At 36.5% G+C, this 25,895-nt stretch overlaps 1 protein-coding gene across 3 annotated transcripts in view; it reads right to left on the bottom strand.

Annotated features, from left to right (window-relative positions):
* The window catches only part of LOC140056536 (cyclin-D1-binding protein 1 homolog), a 61,538-nt gene extending 46,353 nt beyond the window's left edge, over positions 1-15,185 (bottom strand). For 2 of the 3 annotated variants that reach the window (XM_072101935.1, XM_072101936.1), the window contains exon 1: positions 15,115-15,185. In XM_072101935.1, coding sequence (XP_071958036.1) covers positions 15,115-15,179 — 65 coding nt within the window. In that variant the 5' untranslated portion in view covers positions 15,180-15,185. Of the gene's footprint in view, positions 1-9,884; positions 10,525-15,114 lie in introns of those variants that run through there. The other variant, XM_072101938.1, reaches the window with a different exon arrangement.
* Positions 15,186-25,895: the final 10,710 nt, after the last annotated feature.

Raw genomic sequence — 25,895 nt, 5'->3', positions numbered from 1 at the left:
GTTATTCTACTGTTGAGAAGGAGACATTAGCTTTGATTAAAGCACTTTAAGGTTTATCTTGAATCTACTCCGTTTACAATTGTAGTTTGGACTGACCACAACCCATTAACGTTCTTGGCAAAAATGAAGGACAAAAATCAACGCTTGTTGCGATGGAGTTTAGCAGTTCAAGAAATGAATCTGGAAATTCATCATATCAGAGGAAAGGACAATGTTGTAGCTGAGGTTTAGATAAAACATAAAATGATTCTTAAAAGTTTTGTTGACTTTAAAAGTGTTTATTTAAATATTATATTTTAGTTGTGATAGAGTGATGCATTAATGGCATACACAGATTTAAAGTCATTAGAACTTGTGAAATTTTAAAGAAGCAGTTGAAGAAAAATCATATCAATGACCTGTTAAAATAACTACTGTATGAGAAAAGATTTTAGATGTTATAGTAAAACAGTTTAATCATATCAAACTTTCTTTAAGTGGGGGTGTGTGATGGGTTTGTCACACGGAAGTGAGCCCTCTAGAGAAAAAGAAAGGAGATAAATAAAGATGGACGACAACTACAACGTGTTTTGTTATATTCTTATTGTTGGTTCCAGCCTAACGAGCGAGCCTGTAACACTAAATTGATTTTATATATTTTTTGTATATCTTTTTCTAGATTCCTTGCCTCAGGAGACAAACCTCTCTGCATTACAATTTCCGTGTAGGAATTAGCACAATAAAAAGCGCGATAGTAATGGAGGTGGCAGATGCTATCTGGAAAAAACTCCAACCAGTATATGGCCCTGCATACTAAAGGTGAATGGGCCGACATATCAGCCGATTTTGAAAGACGGTGGAATTTCCAAAACTGCTTCGGAGCTATTGACGGGAAGCACGTAACAATCAAAGCCCCTGGAAATTGTGGTTCCCTATTTTACAACTACATGGGAACCTACTCCATTGTGTTAATGGCCTAATAGTAGATGCAAATTACAATTTTATCTGTGTAGACGTTGGCAACTATGGTTCTAGCAGTGATGGAGGTATTTTCTCTAAAATGCAATTAAAAATTGTTTTAGAAGAAAATACTTTAGGCATACCACCACCTAAAGTTTTACCAGATATACCAGAGTTGGGTCCAGTGCCCCCTGTGATTGTAGGGGACGAAGCATTTCCCCCCTTAAAACAAACGTCATGAGACCATACCCAGGTAATAAGACAGAATGATTTTTATTCTATTATTTATTGTGATGGCAGGTCTAAAAAAATATAGTAAGACTTTGTCGACACCAACACATCATAAAGAATTAGAATTATTTATGTTTCAGGTAAAAAACTTGACAGAGATAAAAGGATATACAACTACCGCCACAGCCGTGCTAGGCGAATCTCTAAAAATGTATTTGGCATCCTGGCCAACAAGTTTCGCATTTTTCATTGTAAGCTGGAGCTGAAGCTGGCCAACGTGGACAAAGTTGTACTGTGTGCAACAGTCCTGCATAATTTTATACGTAAAACGGGGCCAACACCAATGGTGTCAGATGATCCAGATATATCATCAATAGAATCAGTAGAAGGCCCTACTTAGTTTGGAGCACAGAGGGTTCCACAGTAGCAAAGATGCTATTGACGTCCGAGAAAAACTGTGTAAATGGTTCAGTGTCGATGTTGTCTCGTGGCAGGATCGTTTGTGTTTTGGTCATGCGGCGGCAAACTGAATAAAATATGCCAACCTAAACGAAAGTACACAGTATACCAAACTGTGTGCTACTATCTGATTTGAATGAGAAAAAAAAGAATCTCCGCGTATTTGATCGAACCCTCTTCCTTGGATATTTGGACAAACAAATAAACAATGCATCGTGCGTCATCGCATGTTTATTGAAATTTAATATGAAGTGTGCAAAAAGAAGACCACATTATATAAAAAAAAGATACGCCTACTTGCTTAGCGCATAGTAACTGTTTAGCGTCGGATTCGTTTTTTTTAAACAAATATTTTATGACGAAATGCGTCCAACAATGACAAAGAAAAATCTCAGAGATATACATACGGTTATCGTTAGCGGCAGCTTCAAAGATCATTGTACTCCAAGGTATTAAAACCAAGGCACTAATGTTTAATGAGCCTTGTAAAACTCATCCTAGGGAATTTTGTTTTTGAAATTATAAATGAAACTTCCCTTATCGCAAAGCTATCATTTTTTTTAATAAGAAGGAGGTGATGCTGAAGTTTTTTTATGTACCAGTCAAAAACACTTTTATTCGTATGTTTTACATTTATTATATTCATAAAGAAACACATTTTTACAAAGCACACGCATCTTTGGGACCTGTAAAATAATAAAAAAAATAAACATTTAATCAATACTCATTTTGACCAAAATATTCAGACAGTAAAATAATATAACTTTAAATCTACGACAAAAAAATGTACTGTATTTAGCCCATTGCACAACTGATCTCTGCTGGTTTAAATGACCATACAGTAGTTCTCTGTGGCGTTCCATAGACTTTGTAAAGTTATTTTGTTCACTGTAATACTGTACACCGTTATTTCTGGCTATTTAAATTTGGCGCGCCATACCTGGCAGCCGAAATGATCATGCCATATTTTGTCATTTTTGGCGTTTCATGAATTTGGTCATTCCATAACCGGCGGCCGAAATGCAGGTTCCAGGACGATTCGGCCCGGGACTATTCACTTTAGACAGGGCTCGATTTAGTGCTAGCCCGGCGTACAATGGCTAGTAAAAACAGCTCCGGGCTACCTAAAGTATCTTCCTTTAAGCCCAGATGGCTAGTGGGTTGTGGGAACTCGAAATTGGGACGAAATGACTTCATAAAAAAAATTCAAGCATAAAAAGACATGCCTTTTGGCAACGTTAGCAAAAAAAACCACTCGCGCGCTGCTGTGGCCATAACAAGAGATGAAGTAGGCAGAGCCTCTCATAATCAAGCAAATTTCCCGAATTATGATTGGCCATTTATGTTTTTGTTACTCAGGTTATTGTGAAGTAGGCGGAGCTTCATTATCAGGTCCAACACGTCACAAAAATATGACCAAAAATAAAGAACTGTGATTGGCCAAATCAAAGAATATATATCACAAGAATGAGTATTCCGCGATTTTTGCATGAGAAATTTGTAACAGAGAGCACCAGAGAGTGATGCCTGCCCTCATAAGGGCGGATGTATACATACTAAATAAGACTTGATTTAATAGATATTATATGTCACATTAAATAGAATTATGATAATATATTTTGCAATTGTAAACCATTTTATAATACATATTTATTAACAAACTAGTAACATTCACTTTTACAGACAATTATTTACTAACATGCTAAGTTAGTTCACAAAAAAGGCCTAACACAGCAACACCAAAAATCAACGAATCGTTACTCAGCACGGCCTATTCTTTACCATTGCCGTGTACTACTCTACGCCCGGTAAATTAAGTATTGTTTTTATGATATAAATTAGTATAAAATACATGTTATTAATAGGACAAAATGTTAAATGTCATTAACATTTATTTGTTTTACCAGAAACAAGTTAAATATAGGAATATTATTAAACTATCCTTCGTGAAAACGCGTAAACACCAACACGCCCGGTCACGCTATCGTAGCGCCCGGTTGATAAAGCAAACTGTTTATACGGCAGTTTTTACTAAATAAATTGCATAAAACGAACAATTAAATATCCAAATAGTATTTAACCAGGCCTCGAATTTGGGGATTTTAGGGGCAAGGCCATTTGGCCTCCGGTTTTCATTGATTTTAGGGGCACCAAGGCCAAATGGGAGGGCACCAAGGCCATTTGTTTTAAATCAAAGGGGCACCAAGGCCAAAATTAAAAAATATTTTAATAACTAGGCCAAAATTAAAAAATAGCTTGTTTCCGGTTGAGGGTGGAATTTTTTTCCAAAAAAAAAAATTCTACCCGCAAAATGTTTTGGGATTTCCCCCTATTCATCAGATCGCGGAGTAGTAGTAGGACTGTCTACAATACATGTTTTTGTATTTCATATAAATATTACGTGTATTTACGATCCATATAAATAATAAATAGGTACGATGTTCAGTGTTTATAGTTTACCGTCCTGTGTTGAATGTTTCGTTTAGTTTCAAATAATGCGATAAAAAGGCATGTGAAGCCAACCAAGTAAGGCCCGGAACAGGTATAAAAACCCTTACAACAGCAAGCTACTCAGCCTTACTTAGCTAGCAGCCGACGGAGAAAACATGATACAAAAACAATTTGTTTGTAGGCCTTACCTACAACTATTCATACACAGAGTGTTAACCACGGTAAAAATCAAGCCAATTACATTATGTAGTAGAATATAAATTATAGTTATTTTCCGAGTTTCGATTTCTGAAGCTTTTTTGTTAGTACTGTATAACCCATATTTATAAGAATTCAAAACACGGACGGACACCGACCCCTTTCTCTCTCTGTTTAGCCTTCGGCACGTGTATTCTGGACTATACCATTTCCTTGAATTCGGTATAAACTCGTTTGGTAATTTAGTGTACGACGTTGTTAAACAAGATTTTTCGATGATCTGTCTGCTGAATTATTGAGGTGGGTGCGATCAAATATAAATATGATATACTTCCAACGATCTTCGGGTTGAGGTGCAGGTTTAACTTTGGTGCTAAAGGTAAACACCCCTAATTTTACACGTATAATGGACTACACCATGCAGGAACGCACATGGTATTTTCTTCTCAGAGGGTGCGTGTACGTCAAAAGGAATTGTTTTTCCAACGATCCGCCGATTCTCCGCGCGTACTCTCACACGACGTTGTGTGTGAAATTTCTTATCAGAGGGTGCGTGTGCGTCAAATAGAATTGTTTTCCCAATGCATTGAATAATTGCGTGTGTTCGACCGGATCGGCGGCGGGAGGATAGGCTAGGCTAGCTAGGAGTCGAGTGCGTGTAATATTTTTTTCATCGAAGGCGGCTAGCTCGATTTGTGCGACTTTAAAACTTTCAGTAACCTCCGATCGAGGAACGTTTTTAGCTTGATTATTAAAAGTTTACACCCCTGTATTTTAATGTACTATCTATACCATGATTTACCACGCACGGCGGCCGGGATGATATTGTTTTGGTTACCCTATTGCAATGTTCGATGTTTTGTTTACTGTTTGTGTATTAATAAATGCGTTTAGGGAAATACCCTTGCAACGAAGACAGGCGATAGTTTTGCGTCTCGTCCGAGTCGTGTAAACAAATCTTCTTGACATTATTTTCTATCTAATTCAGTGGTTTTTATTTTGGTAAAACTCGGGAAGGGCACTCGCGGCCAACGCAAAAAAAAGGGCAGGCCAGTAGTGGCCGTGGGTGCTATTCATTTTCGAGGGCATTGAGGCCAACTGGGAGGGCACCGACGGCAATGGCCGCGGTGGCCGCGGTAAAATTCGAGGCCTGTTTAACATAATGTTGGCGTGTAGTTGATAAGATTTGTTATCATGAAAATACTACCGGTGGTCCAGCCTTTGATTAGTGAAACCGTCACAAAAAGTTGTATACATCCCAGATACATCCACACTTAGGCCAAATAAAAAAACATACTTGTTAAGCGTCACCGCCCGCTCCTGATTATCCAGCCGCCTCTCTTTTTTTTTTTCTTTTTTTTTTTACCCACATACAACGGAAAGTTCAGCGGCCCGGCCCAGCTCCAGAGCAGGGCTCAAAATTCACGCTAGCAAACTAGCATTTTGCTAGTAGATTCTTCATAATTGCTAGTTGAAAATTTCAAAACTAGCAAATGTTTGCTAGGCTGGTGTAATTTTTGAAAAATAGGTACTTCTTAGCTTAGCCACGCTAGCTAGCCACCGATCGCTCTATGTCGACAACAACGGCAATTTGGTGATTTACACGCCGCCGATTGACGTCAAGGAAACGCGAATAGCACAGCGAATCACATTAATTCACGTGCATTTAGTACGTCGCTGAGGATTACATCATCAGTCACGTGATTACAGAATACACGATTATCAATTTAGGGATTTAACGAAATAAATATTTTGCCTACACAGTGGTCGAAGCCCGTTTTTTATAGGTTCGTAAATAGGAAACACCCCATACATAATGGACTCTACCAATTTTGTTTACGATGATCTCGCGCTCGAGATCGGCACACCACGAGGTCCTGTTGGGCCCGGCGATGCGTTTTCTTATATGCCTGGTTTACCTGTGAAATAATTACACACACTTTTCGCATCACAACTTTAAATACTGATTTACACAGCAATTGGCAAAGGATTCATCAAAGAAGAATGAATACGTTGAATAAAAATTCACTTAAGAAATGCCGTAAGCTGTTTTCAAAATCAGCCCACTATTTAGTATTATTGAGACCAACATCATGCTTCTCGCGATAGGGAATTTCCTGGATAGATGAGTCGAGCGAGAGACGGCGGACCATGGCCGATGAGTGAGGCGGGGGTGGCAGCTTGGACGGATTAGCCTAGGGCCTACAGGGATGTAATTGTGCAGGGCGGAGTCTAAAGCTAATTTTAAGGCCTTCCGCCCAGCGTCAGACGTACCTGTCCGCCCACCCTAAATTCCTTTTTTTTTCGCGAAATATCGGGCATATTCTAGCTAACACACAAGCTCACATCGCACAATGCAGCTAGCCTAGCACACAAAACACACAGCTTTGAAAATCAACCAAGCAGAACTGTCATGTACTTAATGCTGAGTGGACGGTACGCCCAAGTTCCACTTGAGTGAACATCACAACCTAGCATGCAGCTTGCTAGCTTTGCATGCTGTGCGCGATTTTCTTATCTCCTCTGTATGAATGAATCATGGAGAATATTTAAAAAAACCGGCGAATTAAACTGTAGGCTAATCAACCGTTCCACGCCGACTGCTTTGTGGAGTAACTTCCCGACTACGTGTATTTATTAAAAAAACATTGAATTGAAACATACTATATATCTTGTACATCGCGCAAAATTATACCTCCATAAAAAGTAAAAAAAAAAAAACCGTCCCCCCGCCCCTGAACATTTATGAGGGTGTGACGCTTAACAAGTATTTTTTTTTATTTGGCCTTATGGCGGCGCCCTACCACATGGACAATATTACTGTTACAGGGAAAATCGCGGATTACTCATTCTTGTGATATACAGTATATTCTTGGGTGTCACAAAACCTAAGACCACGAAAGCTAAGACCCCCTAAGACCTAAGATCACGAAAGCTAAGACCCAACACCTAAGATTACAAATTCTAAGATATACTACAGCTTAAAAACAATACTTGTTTATCCATACATAATTTTAAACACAGTAGGTTTCATTTATTACCATAAATATAATTTAATACTACCGCAAAACATAGATAAACTCACATTATTTTCGCCCGTTGAGTAAATGTATATTTTTTCTTTACAACAAACAAACTTGATGGGTTGTTTGTTGGTATATATTTACTCCATTGTGTTGGTTCAGAGGATGTTTTTCTTACGCACCTGCCTTTCTTGTATTTTGACTCCAAATTTGTTGACTAACTTTATCCTGAATACCACACTTTAAAATTAGGACTTATAAGTACTTTCAGAAGGAGAAACACATAATAACAAATAAATAAATCCTTTAAATTGATGATTTTACAGACGTGTTTCTTTGTATACTGTTGAAGTTAGTAATGTAACTCCTCGAGCTCCCCATGCTCAATGTTTTTGTTTCTATGGAGCGCCAAAAGAGCAACAATAATAGTACAAGTATAAAAACAGAAAAAGAAAACGAAACAAAAAAACTTATTATCATGATTTTTAAATTAAAATTTATTTGCCAGTATTTATTTCTTCGTACTTGCATGATTATACTATTATCATTACAATTTTACATTGTTCCATCCACACTGTAGATGGACTCCACAGAGTTTTCAGCCCTCTATATAATTTTTGCTCTTTTGACGTTCCATAGAAACAAAAACATTGAACATGGGGTAGGCCTACTGTAGGCTAGTCATGCGAAATTCGCAAACAGTATGTGTGCGAGAAAAACGTCTGTAAAATCATCAATTTAAATTCTATTTGTTACTTTTTATGTGATTCTTTTTCATAAAAGTGCTAATTCTAAGGTGTGGTATTCAGAATAAATGTTGGGAGTTAAAATACAAGGCAGGTGCGAAAGATAAATATTTGTAATCTTAGGTCTTGGGTCTTAGCTTTCGTGATCTTAGGTCTTAGGGGGTCTTAGCTTTCGTGGTCTTAGGTTTCGTGACACCCGTATATTCTTTGGCCAAATGTAGTAGAATTTTGTCAATGTTAAAAATAACTTGTCTAGTCTTGTCAGGGGGTACAGTACAGATAATAAATACTGCAACATTTGGACGCGTAGACCACGTTTCGTACGCGTGGCAACTTCGTAGGTTTCGCGTGGCGTAATCTACGCAAGCTAACATGCTACGCGTAGTCTACGCGTAGCCTACGAAGCGAGAGCTAGGAGGGGAAATTCCAATGTTCAGATTATTGTGTACTGTGCTGCTGCACCACACACGGAATTTGTTAACGAATTTGAATACTAGTTTTCATCAAATTTAAAATGCGAGTTAATTACTGTGAAGTAATAATAAATGTATTAATATTAGTATTAATTACCTGTGTGTTGGTTGTGTTAAAATGGGACATTTATTTTTATGAAAGAAGAACAAGTGTACATCTATCACCGATCGGCCAACGTACGGCGGTCGTCGTCTGTTTGTGTGAAATGGCCTCCGGCTAGGCCTAGCTAGCTAGCTTACTAGCTAAAAAGGTAGGGTTACCGGTACCGACAGTTTAATTTTAAAATATGTGGTACGCCTATAGTACTTATAGGCCTACTTAGTAGTAGTACTAGACTGTATGATAATCCATACTGTGTACAAGCGTTATATGTACATGGCGTGAAAATGTGAAATAATGTGGTATAGCCTAGGTGACAGAAGGATATTTCCTCGATACGACAGCCACGTGTTTGTATCGCGCAGTTCAACTCTCTACTGTCTGAACTATGTTTGTTTACTACTAGGCTATAATTATAATGAACGATGTTTCGTTTTAAAAATGCGTTTAAATGAAATATTACGCTTATTTAGTACTATGGGATAATATGAATTGTTTAAATACTGTAAATGTCAAAATAAAAGAATACAAATACGATATTATTTTTGTTCCAACGGAAATCGAGACGGATCACTCCATTCGTAATTCATTAGCCCAGTGTGTTTATATCCACGTGTTTATGATCCGCGGATGGATACTCTCTCTGAACTGTACTTTTATGTTTTGATTTTAACCTTCAATTTTGTGAATTAAATAAAGTCTTGCATATTTCCTAACCCTAAAATGTTAATTATAATTTATTTTTATTTATAACTAAAATTACATTTATTTAAATACTATCTACTATTATCGCGCATGACTAAAAAAAAACAAAACAACAAGATCAGGCAAGCACATTGTGTCCTCCGATCCTCCTCCTCTCTGCTGATGACGATGTTCTAAACGACCTGTAACTTGACCCTCCACCGATCCTCTGCTGCAGGTTGTTACAATAGCTAATAATGGAGTTTGATGTACAGTTACGACAGTTTCAAACCTGGATATTTTTTGTTTAAATGAAACATACTGAGTACTGTATTAATTACTTATAAAAAAATTAACTTGCAATTTTAGGCCTACCGTATATTTCGGTGTATAAGTCGCACCTGTGTATAAGACGCACCCCCAACTGAGAGTAAAATATCGGTATTTTTTATATCGTCGATGTATAAGACGCACCTTATATTTCATCAAAACAATGTTTTTTTAAAATGTAATCAATATTATTGTAATAATATATTTTGTTATATCTACAACGGCATCCTTTATTTATGTTTTTTCTTACCTAGGCTCGGCCGCGCCCAGCCTCAACAAGTTCTTTCTAACTTGTTATTCATGAGTTTCGCCGCAACATCGAGTGCATGACCGTGTGTGTAACACGCACGTGTGTGGGCTAGCCTCGCTTGATCATTTCGAGAGGGCGCGCGTTTTCACGGACAATCGTATTCGATTAGTATCTATGTATCCGAGAAGTGTGTACGCTAGGTCCATGCTATAATCACCTGGAGAATATACTAGTCGAATACCGTACACCATGTGGCCACCAAAATAAGGGCTTGCGCTTGGGGTACGGCGGTCGTGCGTATAACTACTGTATAAATAAATACTATTCCAATCGTACGACGTAAACGTTTACAAATAAAATTTTATCGGAGCGCCATAATGAACAAATCTTTTCATCATATTTAGTATAACTGTACATCATGCTGAAATGACTTGAAAACTAGGCAGAAGCAGGTTGCCGTTACGTTAGTTAGTTACTGTAGCTAGGCCTAGCCTACTCAGGCCTAGCAAACGAGGTGATAGCCTAGGCCTATGTACAATCTGTGTGGTGAGGCATTTATGTTCGGTGTATAAGACGCACCCTTAATTTAGAGGTCAAATTTGCGTGTCAAAAGTGCGACTTATACACCGAAATATACGGTACTCAGGCCTCGAATTTTACCGCGGCCACCGCGGCCAGTGCCGTCGGTGCCCTCCCAGTTGGCCTCAATGCCCTCGAAAATTAATAGCACCCACGGCCACTACTGGCCTGCCCTTTTTTTTTGCGTTGGCCGTGAGTGCCCTTCCCGAGTTTTACCACAATAAAAACCACTGAAGTAGATAGAAAATAATGTCAAGAATATCGGACGAGACGCAAAACTATCGCCTGTCTTCGTTGCAAAGGGGATTTCCCTAAAAAACGCATTTACTTAGAGAAAACATCGAACATACATATTTATATAACCAAAACAATATCGTCCCGGCCGCCGTGCGTGGTAAATAATGGTATAGATAGTACATTAAAATACAGTGGTGTACACTTTTAATAATAAAGCTAAAAACGTTCCTCGATCGGAGGTCACTGAAAGTATTAAAGTCGCACCACCCCCGCCTCAACAATCGAGCTAGCCGCCTTCGTTGAAAAAAAAATTACACGCACTCCTAGCCTAGCCTATCCTCCCGCCGCCGAACCGATCAAGCACACGCGATATTCAATACATTGGGAAAACAATTCCATTTGACGCACACGCACCCTCTGATAAGAAATTTCACACGAAGAGGATCGGTCGTTGGAAAAACAATTCCTTTTGACGTACACGCACCCTCTGATATGAAAATACCATGTGCGTTCCTGCATTGTGTAGTCCATTCCATTATACGTGTAAAATTAGGGGTGTCAACTTTTAGTACTAAAGTTAAACCGGTACCTCAACCCGAAGATCGTTGGAAGTATATTATATTTATATTTTATCGCACCCACCTCAATAATCCAGCCGACAGATCATCGAAAAATCTTGTTTAACGACGTCGTACACTAAATTAACAAACGCGTTTTTACCGAACTCAAGGAAATGGTATAGTCCACAATACACGTGCAGAAGCCTAAACAGAGAGAGGGGTCGGCGTCCGTCCGTGTTTTGAATTCTTATGAATATGGATTATACTAACAAAAAAGCTTCAGAAATCGAAACTCGGAAAATAACAATAATTTATATTCTACAACATAATGTCATTGGCTTGATTTTTACCGTGGTTAACACTCTGTGTATGAATAGTTGAAGGCCTACAAACAAATTGTTTTTGTAACCTGTGTTCTCCGTCCGCTGCGCCTTAGTGTAGGGTCTTTACCTGTTGGGCCTGGCTTCACATGCCTTTTTTTTTTTTTATCGCATTGTTTGAAACTAAACGAAACAACTGTGAACGCTAAACATCGTACCTTAATAATTATTATTTATATGGATCGTGAATACACTACATCTTTTTGTATTTCATTATATATAAATATTACAGTCCTCTCCTACTACTACTACGGTACGCAATCTGATGAATAGGGGAAATTCCCCCAAAAATGTTTGCGGGTAGAATTTTTTTTTTTTGAAAAAAATTCCACCCGGGCGCTCAACCGGAAACAAGCTATTTTTTAATTTTGGCCTAGTTATTAAAATATTTTTTAATTTTGGCCTTGGTGCCCCTTCGATTTAAAACAAATGGCCTTGGTGCCCTCCCATTTGGCCTTGGTGCCCCTCAAATCAACGAAAACCGGAGGCCAAATGGCCTTGCCCCTAAAATCCCCAAATTCGAGGCCTGGGTACTACTAATACTATTACTATGGAAGGTAGTCATAATAACGGCCCCCGTCATCAATTCATTTTGTTCACTACTACTGCCTGGCCGGCGATGGTGAATGTACAGCAGTCAGCAGTAGGCCTAGTTAATTAGACTTTTCGCGTCTAGCCTAGGCTTTGAGCAATTTTAATTGCTATTTTCTTTAGAAAAATTTGAATTTCAAGTATGTTTAATAATGATGATGATATTATTGTATTGGCGAAACAATCGTATCATTTCTATTTATTCGAACTTTTCGTAGCCTGCTTAGCCGTCGACGATGTACTTGTACACAGTAAACAGTTGAGTTTGGGGAATTCCCACACACAGTTGATCACAACGTAGGCCACGAATGCTACGCGTAGCCTACGCACTACGAATGCTACGCCACGCAACCGCCACGCACCCGCCACGCGTAGACTACGTTACCTACGCGTGGCAAATGTTGCAGTAGTTTTTATCTGTACTGTAGTAACAAAGTGCGAGGCAGCGAGGCACGCGAGGCAGGGAAGGCATGCGAGGCAAGTCAGAAATTTATGCGAGGCATCGTTTTACCATCATCAAAAAATGCGAGGCATGATTTTATCATTTCTCAAAATTGCAAAGCAGGAAATCACCGAAATTGAAGTAGCCTAGGCCTAGGCCCGCTAGGCTAGTTTCCTTTTGCACCTGCCTTGTATTTTAACCAACTTTATCCTGAATACCACAGCTTAGAATTAGTAGGCCTACTTTAATGAAGAAAAATCACATAAAAGTAACAATAAATCCATTAAATTGGTGATTTTACAGACGTTGTTTTTCTCGCATTTCGCACACTCAATGTTCAATATTTTGGTTTCTATGGAACGCCAAAAGAGCAAAATTAATTAGAGGGCTAAAAACTCTGTGGAATCCATTTATATTTAACGCATTATTTGGTGAAAATCAAGTACAATTTCAATAGATTTTGTCAACTGTCAGTAAGGAAAAATGTAACTGTTGATAATGTACACGGTTTCGTTAACCTTTTAAAGAATAAAATAGAAAAATTCCTCATAATATCCTTAGTAGGATGTCCTAGGTCTAGACTAGGTAGTGATGTTGATTTAGGATCGATTATTATTCTTTGAAAACAGAACAGTATCAGTCAGTAACATATTACAACATTTTTATTGACAAATTAACAAATATATTGAAATGAAACGTGTTTTTCACCAATAAATGCATGAGAAATTGACGCATTCCACTGAGTTTTATTTAGTCCTCTATTATCGTTGCTCTTTTGGCGCTCCACAGAAAAACAAATATTGAACATTGAATAAGTGAAATTCGCGAACAGTGTGCGAGAAACACGCCTGTAAAATCATTAATTTAAGGATTTATTTGTTACTTTTTATGTGATTCTTTCATTAAAGTACTCATGAGGTATACTTCTAAGGTGTGGTATTCACACGATAAAGTTAGTTATCAAATTTGGAGTAAAAATACAAGCGAAGGAAACTAGCGCCAGGTTTATTAGTACGTACATGGACAACAATAAATAAAAATCGTTCGTAATATACCTAGCTTACTAAAACAGGAATAGTGTATCATTATTAAATATTACACCAATTATTATTATATCAAAATTGATTAAATTATTTTCTACATAGGCCTCTTATCTAGGTTAGGGCTAAGCATATTAGCTAAAGTTTAATTTTAGGCCTAGTATTACAATTGTCGGACGTAAGTCTTTTTTCACACGCGCTCCAGAATTCTGTCGCAATTTTTTTCTTTGCGGCATGTTATTGGATCGGCATATCAGTTACCTTTTATTCACCGCCAGTTATTGAACTTGTCCTGGCAATCGCTGTTCACCTTATTTGCGAGAGAGGTACACGTGTTGTTCCTAGAGAATGGAATGTCAAAAATGTCTTTGGCACACCGCTCAGAGAGAAGTCTGTGCGTTGCTGCTGAAACCACGTGCTATAGGAGGGGAATGCACCACAATCCTCTGAGCTGAGGGCTGAATCATTCCGCTACCTGCTAAATAGTAAAGAGGGATTTTCCATCTCTCGGGTCTACCGGATCTAGGCGCAGGGGTGTGACAAAATATTATTTTCACTCTGCTATGTTCGAGAGACATGTGAGTGAACACGCTCGAAATGCCAACAAACATTGCAGTCATTTGATGATTGTGTCGCTATAACAATTATTGTTTATCGAAAGTTGAAGACTGTCGTTCAGATTTTTGAACCGTAGTTTGGGCACTTTTGTAAAAGTAAAATTTGACACGATATGACTTGAATGAAAAAACAATCGTTACATAAAAATAAACAACATGATGAGTGTATACACGAATCTATTTAGATACGCTTGTATCGATTGATTATTAGGCCTATAATATAGCATAATAGCACGTTAAGCTATGCCTCGCACCTTTTTGAAATTGTAAACTATATGCCTCGCATTTTTGGAAATGATAAAATGATGCCTCGCACAAATATTTGGCATGCCTCGCTTGCCTCGCACTTTGTCAACACTCGTGACCCTCTCTTGTGGCTGGTGACAAACAGCACTGGTGGAAAACAGCACTGGTGGTGTTTTGATATACGTTTGATACTAAATCTTATAAAGCAGTCAATGGGTGGGGAAGGTTATATACCGGAGGGTAATTCTCATAAGGGGGAGAAGTGCCCTTTTTTGGGAAAAAAAGAACCCCTCTGTAAAAATCCTGGCTACGGGCTTAAGACGCGACCGATTTCATCGTAAACCGGCGCGGTCTAGCTAGCTAGGACCAACAGACCCCGCTACTGTACATTCGCACACAACAACAAGGCCTCTCTCTAACTTTAATCAACTGGGCATACAACTTCACAGTCATTCCATATACCGTAACCACTCGAGAGAGATGCAAAAGTGCGGTAGCAATTATTAATATTATAGAATTTTAATATAATCATACGTACGTTTCATCGGCCTCGTGCGCCAACTGCTGGTACTTTCGTGCTCTGGTGGCAGGCAGCAGCAGCATGCAGCAGCCGGCCGGCCGGACGCGATTTTTTTTTCCGTACGAGAGTTCCTCCATCGGTTCGTTTCGGACTCAATCGACTCTCTTCGGTATTCGGTAAAGTCAGCTCACTGATGCGTGACAACATAATACAATTTACATTTACAAACCGCGAGCTTAGGCCCTGTTTCTGCTGCCAACTAAATACCGTATATTATACGGTATTTTTTGAATACCGTATATATACGGTATATTTTTGGCAGCAGAAACTGCGCTCATAAAAAATATACCGTATTTTGTATACCGTATTTTCCCCACAAAATTTGTGGAGAAAATACGGTATTTACAAATTTATACCGTATTTTTTGTACCCGTTTCTGCTGCCAATAAAAAATACCGTATTTTTTTTTTACATGACAAAAGGTCAACATTCGTGTTTTTATTTTCTGTCGCTGTTAGCTGTTTTACACACGTGTATATATATATTCGGCGAAAATGTGGAGCGAAGACGTCACAGTTTTACTAAATAAATTTGTGTGGGGAAGCTAAAATGTCTGGCCAACTAAAAGGTAATAAAAGGGACAACCACATTTATAAAGACATTTCTAAAATAAAAAAGCAGGAGTATGGAATAGACTTGTCTCCAAAGCAAGTAAACTCAAAGCTGAAGAGCCTGCGAAAGCAGTACAACATTGCAAAATACAATAACTCGGGGAGGGAACGAATTAATTGTCCCCATTACGATGTTTCTGTGCTCTCACAACATCTCTATCACTAGGCCTAGGCTGTTGAAAGTGAGACGTAAAACTTCCTTTATTGCGACTTTTAATTATCGATCAAATAAATGAATGGCAATTTGGGTAAAAAAGATGAAATTTAACACGACCACCCAAGAAGTATTGTTAGCAGAAACGGGGTACTAAAAAATACGGTATAAAAAATACCGTATTTTATACCGTATTTTTATACCGTATTTTGAGCAGTTGCAGCAGAAACAGGCCCTTACTTTCACACAGGCTCTCACAATAGTAAAATAAATCTACACTAATACGAGTTTTGATGACATTAATTAATAAATACTAGGCCTACTTAGTAATTACATTAAGAACCCAATAGCATATTGAAGATATTTAGGTCTACGACCCAATAGTAGGTCGTTTCAGATATTATTTTTTGAAGTTGAACGACCTTTTGTCACGAACGAGAGGCTCTTTTCTTATCGTTTATGGTATTGTAGCTAGCCTAGCTTGTGTAAGCCTATGCAAGGTATTACTTTTGAATTTAAAATGATTATGTACAGTAGGAATTCCTATGCACAGTGTATGTTTTTTATACCTTTTAAAATAATATTATTAAATTAATATTTATATTGTAAGGTAATGGAAATTTTACGTTAAAGGTGTACGTATTAATTATCCCCAATCTTGAAAAAAAGATTTCAGACTTTTAATAATAGGCAACTTTGGAGTTTTAATTAAGTTAACACAATATTAAACGCTTTATAAGCAAGCATGTGTTTCTATACATTACAACTTACAAGAATACATGTTACTAATACTAGGCCTATAATGTATACAATTTTTCAAATGTTACACTTAAAAACCTGAAGAAAATTGTAATTTTCTTGATAAAAACATCTACTACTACTGTAGACAGTAGATGGAATGTACTACATTGAAGCAGCACACGTACGTAGGGCTAGGCTAGCTAGGCCTTGCTTGTGACGACCAACAAAGTGCTGCTGCTGTGTGTGTGTTACTGTTTGTGAATCTGATGGTACATACATTGGTTTGTGGCTGCCTATACAGTATTATATTATTAAAATTCTAGGACTATTATTATTATTACAATGACGTTCAGTACTACTATTAATATTTATTATTATATTTACAGTGAGTATAGTATTAGGCCTCTAGTATAGTATGTATAAATTTGTCACTCGTGCAAAAAAGCTGCTCACGTTTTGTGGTTGCTGTCACGCATCAGTGAGCATCGGTGGCTTACCGAAGAGTCGATTGAGTCCGAAACGAACCGATGGAGGAACTCTCGTACGGAAAAAAAAATCGCCGGCCGGACAGCCAGCACATGGTGGTGCAAGAGTATGGAACGCCGTTACTGCCTTCTTTAAATGTTATATGTTCTGGGGACGGATACACTTCCCCTCAGTAATAATGTTCTATTGAGTCTTGACAAATTGTGTAAAGTATACCTAATATAACAAGATCATGGAAAATACGAAACAATCTTATACAACTCGCAGATAGCATGTAATGTTTTTGTTTTGTTGCGGTATAGAGATCTTTTTATTTTGAGTTTTTTTTTTGTTTTTTTTTATCTTATGTGGGTTCATCCCACTTTTATTTCCATACAACTGTTCTCTTTACATATATTTTTCACTATACACTATACATATCATTATATTTACAATCTTTGTTTAAACATCTGTTTACATATATCTTTTTAAACATATTATCTGTAACACATTTTCATTAACAAGCTTATTTTTTTTTCTTACATAGTTGTTTTTGATTTTTTCATCTACCACATTTTCATTTAACAATGCAAATTCTCTGTTATACTCATTACTTACTAAATGTTTACTGTTAGCATAATATTGTTCTCATCTTTAATGTTTACAAAACTTTTATTTCCAGCAGATTATCCTTTTTTTGCATCTATAACTTCTTAAATTTTATTTTATTTTAACCACATTGATTACATAGTTTCCTCTTTTTATACATATTATCTATAACACATTTTCATTAACAGGGCTTATTTTTTCTTACATAGTTGTTTTTGTTTTTTTTTCATCTACATGCATATTTATTTCATACAATTATAATATGTTTATGTTTAATAAATCCATCCCATGGGTTTGTCCCATTTTATTTTTCTTTGGATTTATCTATGCAAACATATTTTCATTTAAACAATGCATATTCTCTGTTATACTAATTACTTACTAACTTTTTACTGTTAACATTATATTTTCCTCATCCTTTAACATTGATTTTTTTTTTTGATCTTTAAATGTTTACAAAATTTATTTCCAACAGATTATCCTTTTTTGCATCTACAGTATAACCCATCAAAGTTTCATTCAATTTTTTTTTTTTTTACTTATTATTTATTCTATTATTTTTTTATACATACATTATCATTTAACAACATTTATGTTTAATGATCCATTAAAAATAATTTGACATTTTTTTTTCTTTTTAACCATTTTATCATTTAAAAATTTCACATGCAGTAAGAATGTGCAAATTACATATATATACCTATAATATGAAAGCTTTGATGAAAACACTTCACCACTTAAACCTAAACCTTCTTATCCTTCATCATTTTTTTTTATCATCAATCTATAAAAAAACTTTTCACCATCAAGGTATACATATTTACAAAACATACAATATAGTAGTAAGAAAAAAAACAAAAACAAAAAAACATAATAGATTCATCATTCATGGTATCTCATTGACATATTTTTTTCCTTAATATGGTTGAGCATATACAGTATACCTGCAGCTTTACATATTTCTTATCTTTTTTTCAGATTTAAACATTTGTAGAAGATTGATTTTTTTTTCTTTTTCCAATAAACTTAATATCTTTACTTTATAAATACAAAATGCTCCTAAAGTGTATAATTTATTTACGTAATTATTGTCAGTTTCAAATAAAAGTCTTTTGAAAGAAAAAACAGGAATATGTATGCTTACTGCTCTAATTATTTCGTTTATCTCTCTCCATAAACATTTTACTGTTATGCACTCTACTAACATATGTTTATCATTCTCAATAACATTGCATGTGTCACAACATGGGGAATTTACAAGTCTCCACCTATGTAATCTTTCATTTGTTGGCAATATTCTGTGCAACAATTTAAAATTAAAATGTGCCAGTTTTTTTTCTTTAAGACCAGAAACTTTCTTTACCCATATTTTTGTCCATGGCATATTACCAAATATGGATTCCCACTTAACCTGTGCCGTAGGTGTAATATATTGAGCATCTATTATGAATCTATATAATTGACTAGACGTCATATTTAAGACCTTATTGTTTGTAATAGGTATATCATTTACATTAATGTCATGTGCTGATTTTAAAATACATTTCCATTCTTTTGGAATGGCTTTCAATATACATGAATATTCACTGATCCAATTTTGTGTACATCTTAACCTTCTTTTTATCTCTATCGCAGGTTTAAACACATTATTATTTATTACATCATATATTTTTAAAAACCCTGATCTAATCCAGTTACAGTTTTGAGTTTTTAATATTAATATTTTTAAATTTTGGTACAATATTTTTTTATTTTTAACTCATTGTATATTGCATAAGTGACGTACGACTACGATAGCGATCGAGTCGGCGGTTGACTAGTTTTATTTTGTATCTGTTTGTATTTATTAATTTGTATCTGTTGAATGTCTATCTGTAGGCTATATAGAACGCACCGTGTATGAACGGGTGCCACCGTTGTAAAGGTGTAGTTTCAATAAATTATTATTATTATATAATCTATTGAATTTCGGAACTCTTTCAATATATTCAATTCAATTCAATTCATTTATTTTCCAGAAGACATATAAAACATATAATACAATCAAAAATACAAACACAAGAAACACCAGTCTGGCGGATTGTAGAAAAGTCACTATGTGAGTACTCTCCTTCTGGTGCTCTTTGCGCTTCATGCACACTCTACGCGTGCGCGTTTAGTTTGTACATCGTAAAATGCATTGTTTTTACATTTTGTTGTTTAAAATCATGTTTGCAGTAACTTTATAATTTCGTTAAAGCAAAAACCTTTAAACAAATTGATTGTTTTGATATTAAATTCGAGAATAGAATATTCTGTGAATCTAACCTGTTTCTTGCATGCGGTTTATCCCGTCTTAGATCTCCACATGATGAAGCGGATAAATATATTTAAAAAAAACTCTAACAACCTTAAAACAAACAAATTAATGCTAGACATCACACAACCTAGGCCTAAAAAATAACTGCATTGTCCGTATTGGAGGACCGGCTGAAAACTGCCGCCGATGGCCATCCTTTGCATACTATGCGCAGCATACGAAAAATATTACGGGAGTGTTATACTACTGTACTACATTGGCCAGTATTTACCGAATTACTGTATATCTGATTCCTCATAATTTCAAAATTCAACTTGTTTTTACTTCCTTTATTCCATCTTCTTTGCACCACCGAAAAGTCTAGTGAACTGTCGTCGTTATTTTACAATGCTAAAATTAACTATTATATTTCTCTGTTTAACAACAACAGTGTTTGGCTTGTACTTTAATGATAAGAAGAAACCATGTTATAATCCTAAGTATGACGTTGGGTTGGAAGAAGGTGTAAAAGTAAGTGATCCAACCTCACTCAGTTTCAGCTGGTCTTACTATTACTATTATGATAAATGGCACCTCTTTGGCCAGAAATTACACTCAAAATAATAGCGCGCTTGCAATTGGCAAAACGATCGCAGCCAGCTACTTTTTCCGCCGGTAAACACATTTGCGTTTAAGTCTAACGTCTAAGAGGTTCTCCCGAACCATAAAGATTTCCCCTGGCTAGGGCCTGAACAACATCTCTATGAGTTTAATTTGGGATGGACCTGTTTATATTGTTCTTTCTAATATTATAATGTTCATGGTTCCAACCGCCGGTACATCAAAAGTTCGCAGTTTTTCAGTCAAGTTACACACTCCTTTGCAAACTACAGACAAATAGCGTCCTAAAAGGGGATTCCCCACTTGTATAAACAATGAACTATGCGTCAAAACCGTTATGATACTGATACTCAATCTTCTAATGTAAAGATTAACAGCATCAAAACTTAACAGTGTGGCGTGTTGACCGCGAATAACATAATTATCTTCCCCATAATACACGTGCACAAACTAATTTGCATAACAACCACGATGGCATACCAAACTGTTTAGAATAAAAAATAGAGCTGCATAGATTCCCGCCCGAAAAATGGCACTTTACATGATTTAAAATTATATGTAACAAACTATATAAGACTCACAAGGACAATAGAGCTTGTCCCCGATTCATTGAAATATGAAATTAAATATTAAGTCTCCAGTAGGCCTACTAGCCCACAATGTTTGGGGCAGAGCTAATAATGAAAATAGAGCCCAGAATTGCACTTATACTTGTACTTATTACCGTACCATATATAATCACCTATGACATTTATGATATTTTTTAAAAAGTCAACTATCCAGATGCGACTTCAAAAGTTTAGGTGGAGTTTTCTACTTTAAAAAACTCGACTTCCTATATGCTTAAGGCCTAGCCCGGCGGCGGAATTAGTCTAAGCTTCGAAATCGGTCTGGAAATCGGCATCTTTGCAAATGTTCTATATTTGATCATATTTCACTCTCCATTAACTCCATACAAAAATCATCGGAGACAAACTATCTGTTTAAAATATGTTTATTCTGGGACGGTGCGGCCATACACACCAACTACCATCCATAAACGTTTATTCATATTATATTTTAATACAATATGTTGCATTAATCGGACATTTCGCTACCAATGTAGCAACATTTATTAACAAAATCAAAATTCAACAGTTCAATTACTAACAATACCATCTTTCCCACTACACCTGCACAAACTCATTTGCATAACAACGAACGGAATACCAAACTACGGTGAGACATACATTCCCTTCTAAACACGTAACGAAGGTAATTAATTTCTTTTTTACATTATAATTGAGGGCGCGAAACACAAAATTTACGAGATCAGATACATGTATCGAAAGCCAAAAAAAAAAGAGTAAAAAATGTGCTCTCCCTGCCTCAGCACTAACGCCCTGCCACAGCCTTGGGGTCGTTTCCACCACATCATCACCAGATGCATTGCTAGTGCCTTCTCGAAATGTGTGGTGGAAAGGGGGACGTAAATTCTGTGAACCCCAAACACAGTTGGTCGCATACCTTTAACTCTATTCCACCGACCAGCGTGGGAATCGAACCCACGACATACGTGTTGTCAACACGACGCTCAGTCGCCTGAGCTAACTGGTCATTTTGGTTTTAACAACGTTTTATGATATTATGACGTACTGGTGAATTATGTAATACACGTATAACTATTATCAACTGTTTCGTCGTGTACTACTTTATAGCGTAACGGGTAATACTCAGGTTTGAGTGCTCTCAGTAGTGGGTTCGAACCTCTAGGAATATTTTTTTCTTTTGTTTTTTTTTTTATTGAAAATAAATATTGTTTTTGAAAGTGAGATATTTTTACTCGGGGTACCCGAGTCTAGGACTTACTCATTTTCTCCTCCTCTTCTTCCTCCATCTGGACACTATTGAGTAAAAAGTGCGATTTTTAAAGTACTACTCCGGATTTTTTATTTTCAAATCGGATGCAGCAATATGACGTCTCGAAGACGGTACCATATAGCCGTATTTGGTAGGTTATTGATGTGTATGTGACGTCACATCCCGTCTTATGACGTCATTACAGCTTCATTTGCAGTACCAAGAGTATCGCACATTCGTGCTTTTTACTCGGGGTACCCGAGTCTAGGACTGATTTTCTCCTCCTCCTCCTCTTCTTCCTCCATCTCGACACTATTGAGTAAAAAGTGCGATTTTTAAAGTACTACTCCTCCCTTATTCGTTGTAGTATTGATCTGGGATTTGGCATGAATATACTACAGGCACATGTCCTCAAAGCTATAGAGCCGGATTTTTTATTTTCAACCCGGATGCAGCTAGCAATATGACGTCTCGAAGATGGTACCATATAGTTTGTGACGTCACATCCCGTCTTATGACGTCATTACAGCTTCATTGCTGTACCCCGAGTATCGCACAATCGTGCTTTTTTGTTTGTTAATTAATTTGTTTAATTAAGAACCCACAATGTGTGACACACACCACAGCATCATGTAGTTATATGCGGAATCTTGGCGTAGTGGTTATCACGTTTGCTTAACACGCAGAAGGTACCCGGTTCGAGCCCGGGTGAAACCTTTTGAAAAGTACTGTATACGCAATATGATATACACAGTATATCTTATTTTTATTATTTTTTTACATACTTATTTTGTGTAATCGGTAATTATAACTTTTACACATGTTTATTTTGCTTTGTGCTTATTACCATATTTATTTGTAATTTAAATGGAACTTTGTGTAACCCACGCCACAAGAGGTTTCGTAGTGTGGTGGTTATCAGGCCTGTTTAACACGCAGAAGGTTCCTGGTATGAGCCCTGGGGAAACCTATTTTTCTTAAACTTTATGGTAAAATATACTGTATACGTAATATGATATGAGTATATCTCGTTTTATTACTCGGGGTACCTGAGTCTAGGGCTCTCTCATCTTTTTCTCTTCTTCTTCCATCCGGACACTATTGAGTAAAAAGTGCGATTTATAAAGTACTACTCCTCCCATTCGTTGTAGTATTGAGCTGGAATTTGGCATGAATATATATTACAGGGGCATGTCCTCAAAGCTATAGAGACGGATTTTAAAATTTCAAAACGGATGCAGCTATTTTACGTCTCGAAGATGGTACCGTATAGCCGAATTTGGTAGCGAGGTTATTGATGTGTATGTGACGTTACATCCGGTCTTATGACCTCATTACAGCTTCTTTTTCTGTACCCCGAGTATCGCACATTCGTGCTTGTTAAGGTTGTAAATGTCAGGCCTAAACAAGTGGACCTTTTTTAAAATCAGAAACAAAGTTGCATGGCATTATTTTTCATTAAATAGACTGCCATAAAGCCTAAAAAAGAAACCAATGTGCTCCTTCATTTTTAGTAGGCCTACTCATGGGTGAGTTCTCAGTTTCGAGAGCTGCTGGGTTCCCGCCCGGAAAATGTTTTATTTACATGATTTGAACAATCTTCTAATGTAAAGATTAAAAACATGCTGCATGCAGCATCAAAGTTTGACAGTGTGGTGTGTTGACTTCGAATGACTAACATATTATCTTCCCCATAATACACGTGCACAAACTCATTTGCATAACAACCACGACGGGTGTCACGAAAGCTCAGACCACGAAAGCTCAGACCCCCTAAGACCTAAGATCACGAAAGCTAAGACCCAACACCTAAGATTACAAATATTTATCTTTCGCACCTGCCTTGTATTTTAACTCCCAACATTTATTCTGAATACCACACCTTAGAATTGGCACTTTCATGAAAAAGAATCACATAAAAAGTAACAAATACATTTTTAAATTGATGATTTTACAGACGTTTTCTCGCACACAAAATGACTAGCCTACAGTACAGTAGGCCTACCCCATGGGCCATGTTCAATGTTTTTGTTTCTATGGAACGTCAAAAGAGCAAAAATTATATAGAGGGCTGAAAACTCTGTGGAGTCCATCTACAGTGTGGATGGAACAATGTAAAATTAAAATTGTAATGATAATAGTATAATCATGCAAGTACGAAGAAATAAATACTGGCAAATAAATTTTAATTTAAAAATCATGATAAGTTTTTTTGTTTCGTTTTCTTTCTGTTTTTATACTTGTACTATTATTGTTGCTCTTTTGGCGCTCCATAGAAACAAAAACATTGAGCATGGGGAGCTCGAGGAGTTACGTCATTGTCATTACAGTAATCAGTATACAGTACAAAGAAACACATCTGTAAAATCATCAATTTAAAGGATTTATTTATTTGTTATTATGTGTTTCTCCTTCTGAAAGTAGGCCTACTTATAAGTCCTAATTTTAAAGTGTGGTGTTCAGGATAAAGTTAGTCAACAAATTTGGAGTCAAAATACAAGAAAGGCAGGTGCGTAAGAAAAACATCCTCTGAACCAACACAATGGAGTAAATATATACCAACAAACAACCCGTCAAGTTTGTTTGTTGTAAAGAAAAAATATACATTTACTCAACGGGCGAAAATAATGTGAGTTTATCTATGTTTTGCGGTAGTATTAAATTATATTTATGGTAATAAATGAAACCTACTGTGTTTAAAATTATGTATGGATAAACAAGTATTGTTTTTAAGCTGTAGTATATCTTAGTATTTGTAATTCTTAGGTGTTGGGTCTTAGCTTTCGTGATCTTAGGTCTTAGGGGGTCTGAGCTTTCGTGGTCTGAGGTTTCGTGACACCCCAACCACGACGGCATACCAAACTGTTTAGAATTTAACAAAATAGAGCTGCATAGACTCCCGCCTGAAAAATGGTACTTTACATGATTTGAAATTATATGAAACAAACTAGGCCTATATATTACGGAATGTAGAATTCCCTCTTTTTATGAATTGTTAAGAATATCAATAGGCCTATATGGCCTGATGTGTAGACTTAATGCAAGCAAAAATATTTTAATCGTGACGATTATAAGCAATGTCTTAGTTAAGTCGAAGATGCTCTCCAGATGGAATGCCATCCTGAGATGAGTATTAGTAATTTTGTTTATTTTATCTATTTCATTTAGGCCTATAGGCCTATGTAATTTACTTTCTATGGACCAGAGTTTCCGAAATAAAAGATTGAATGAATGAATAAGACTCACCAGGACAATTACCAGGACAATAGAGCTTGTCCCCCCGGAAAGTGCACCTATTCATTGAAATATGAAATTAAATATGAAATTAAATATTAAGTCTCCAGCAGTAGGCCTACTAGCCCACCATGTCTGGGGCAGAGCTCAATGAAAATAGAGCCCAGAATTGCACTTATAATTTTCA

The sequence above is a fragment of the Antedon mediterranea genome, chromosome 8 (genome assembly GCF_964355755.1).
Source record: "Antedon mediterranea chromosome 8, ecAntMedi1.1, whole genome shotgun sequence".
Lineage (NCBI taxonomy): Eukaryota > Metazoa > Echinodermata > Crinoidea > Comatulida > Antedonidae > Antedon > Antedon mediterranea.
This window is presented reverse-complemented; position numbering and strand designations above follow the sequence as displayed.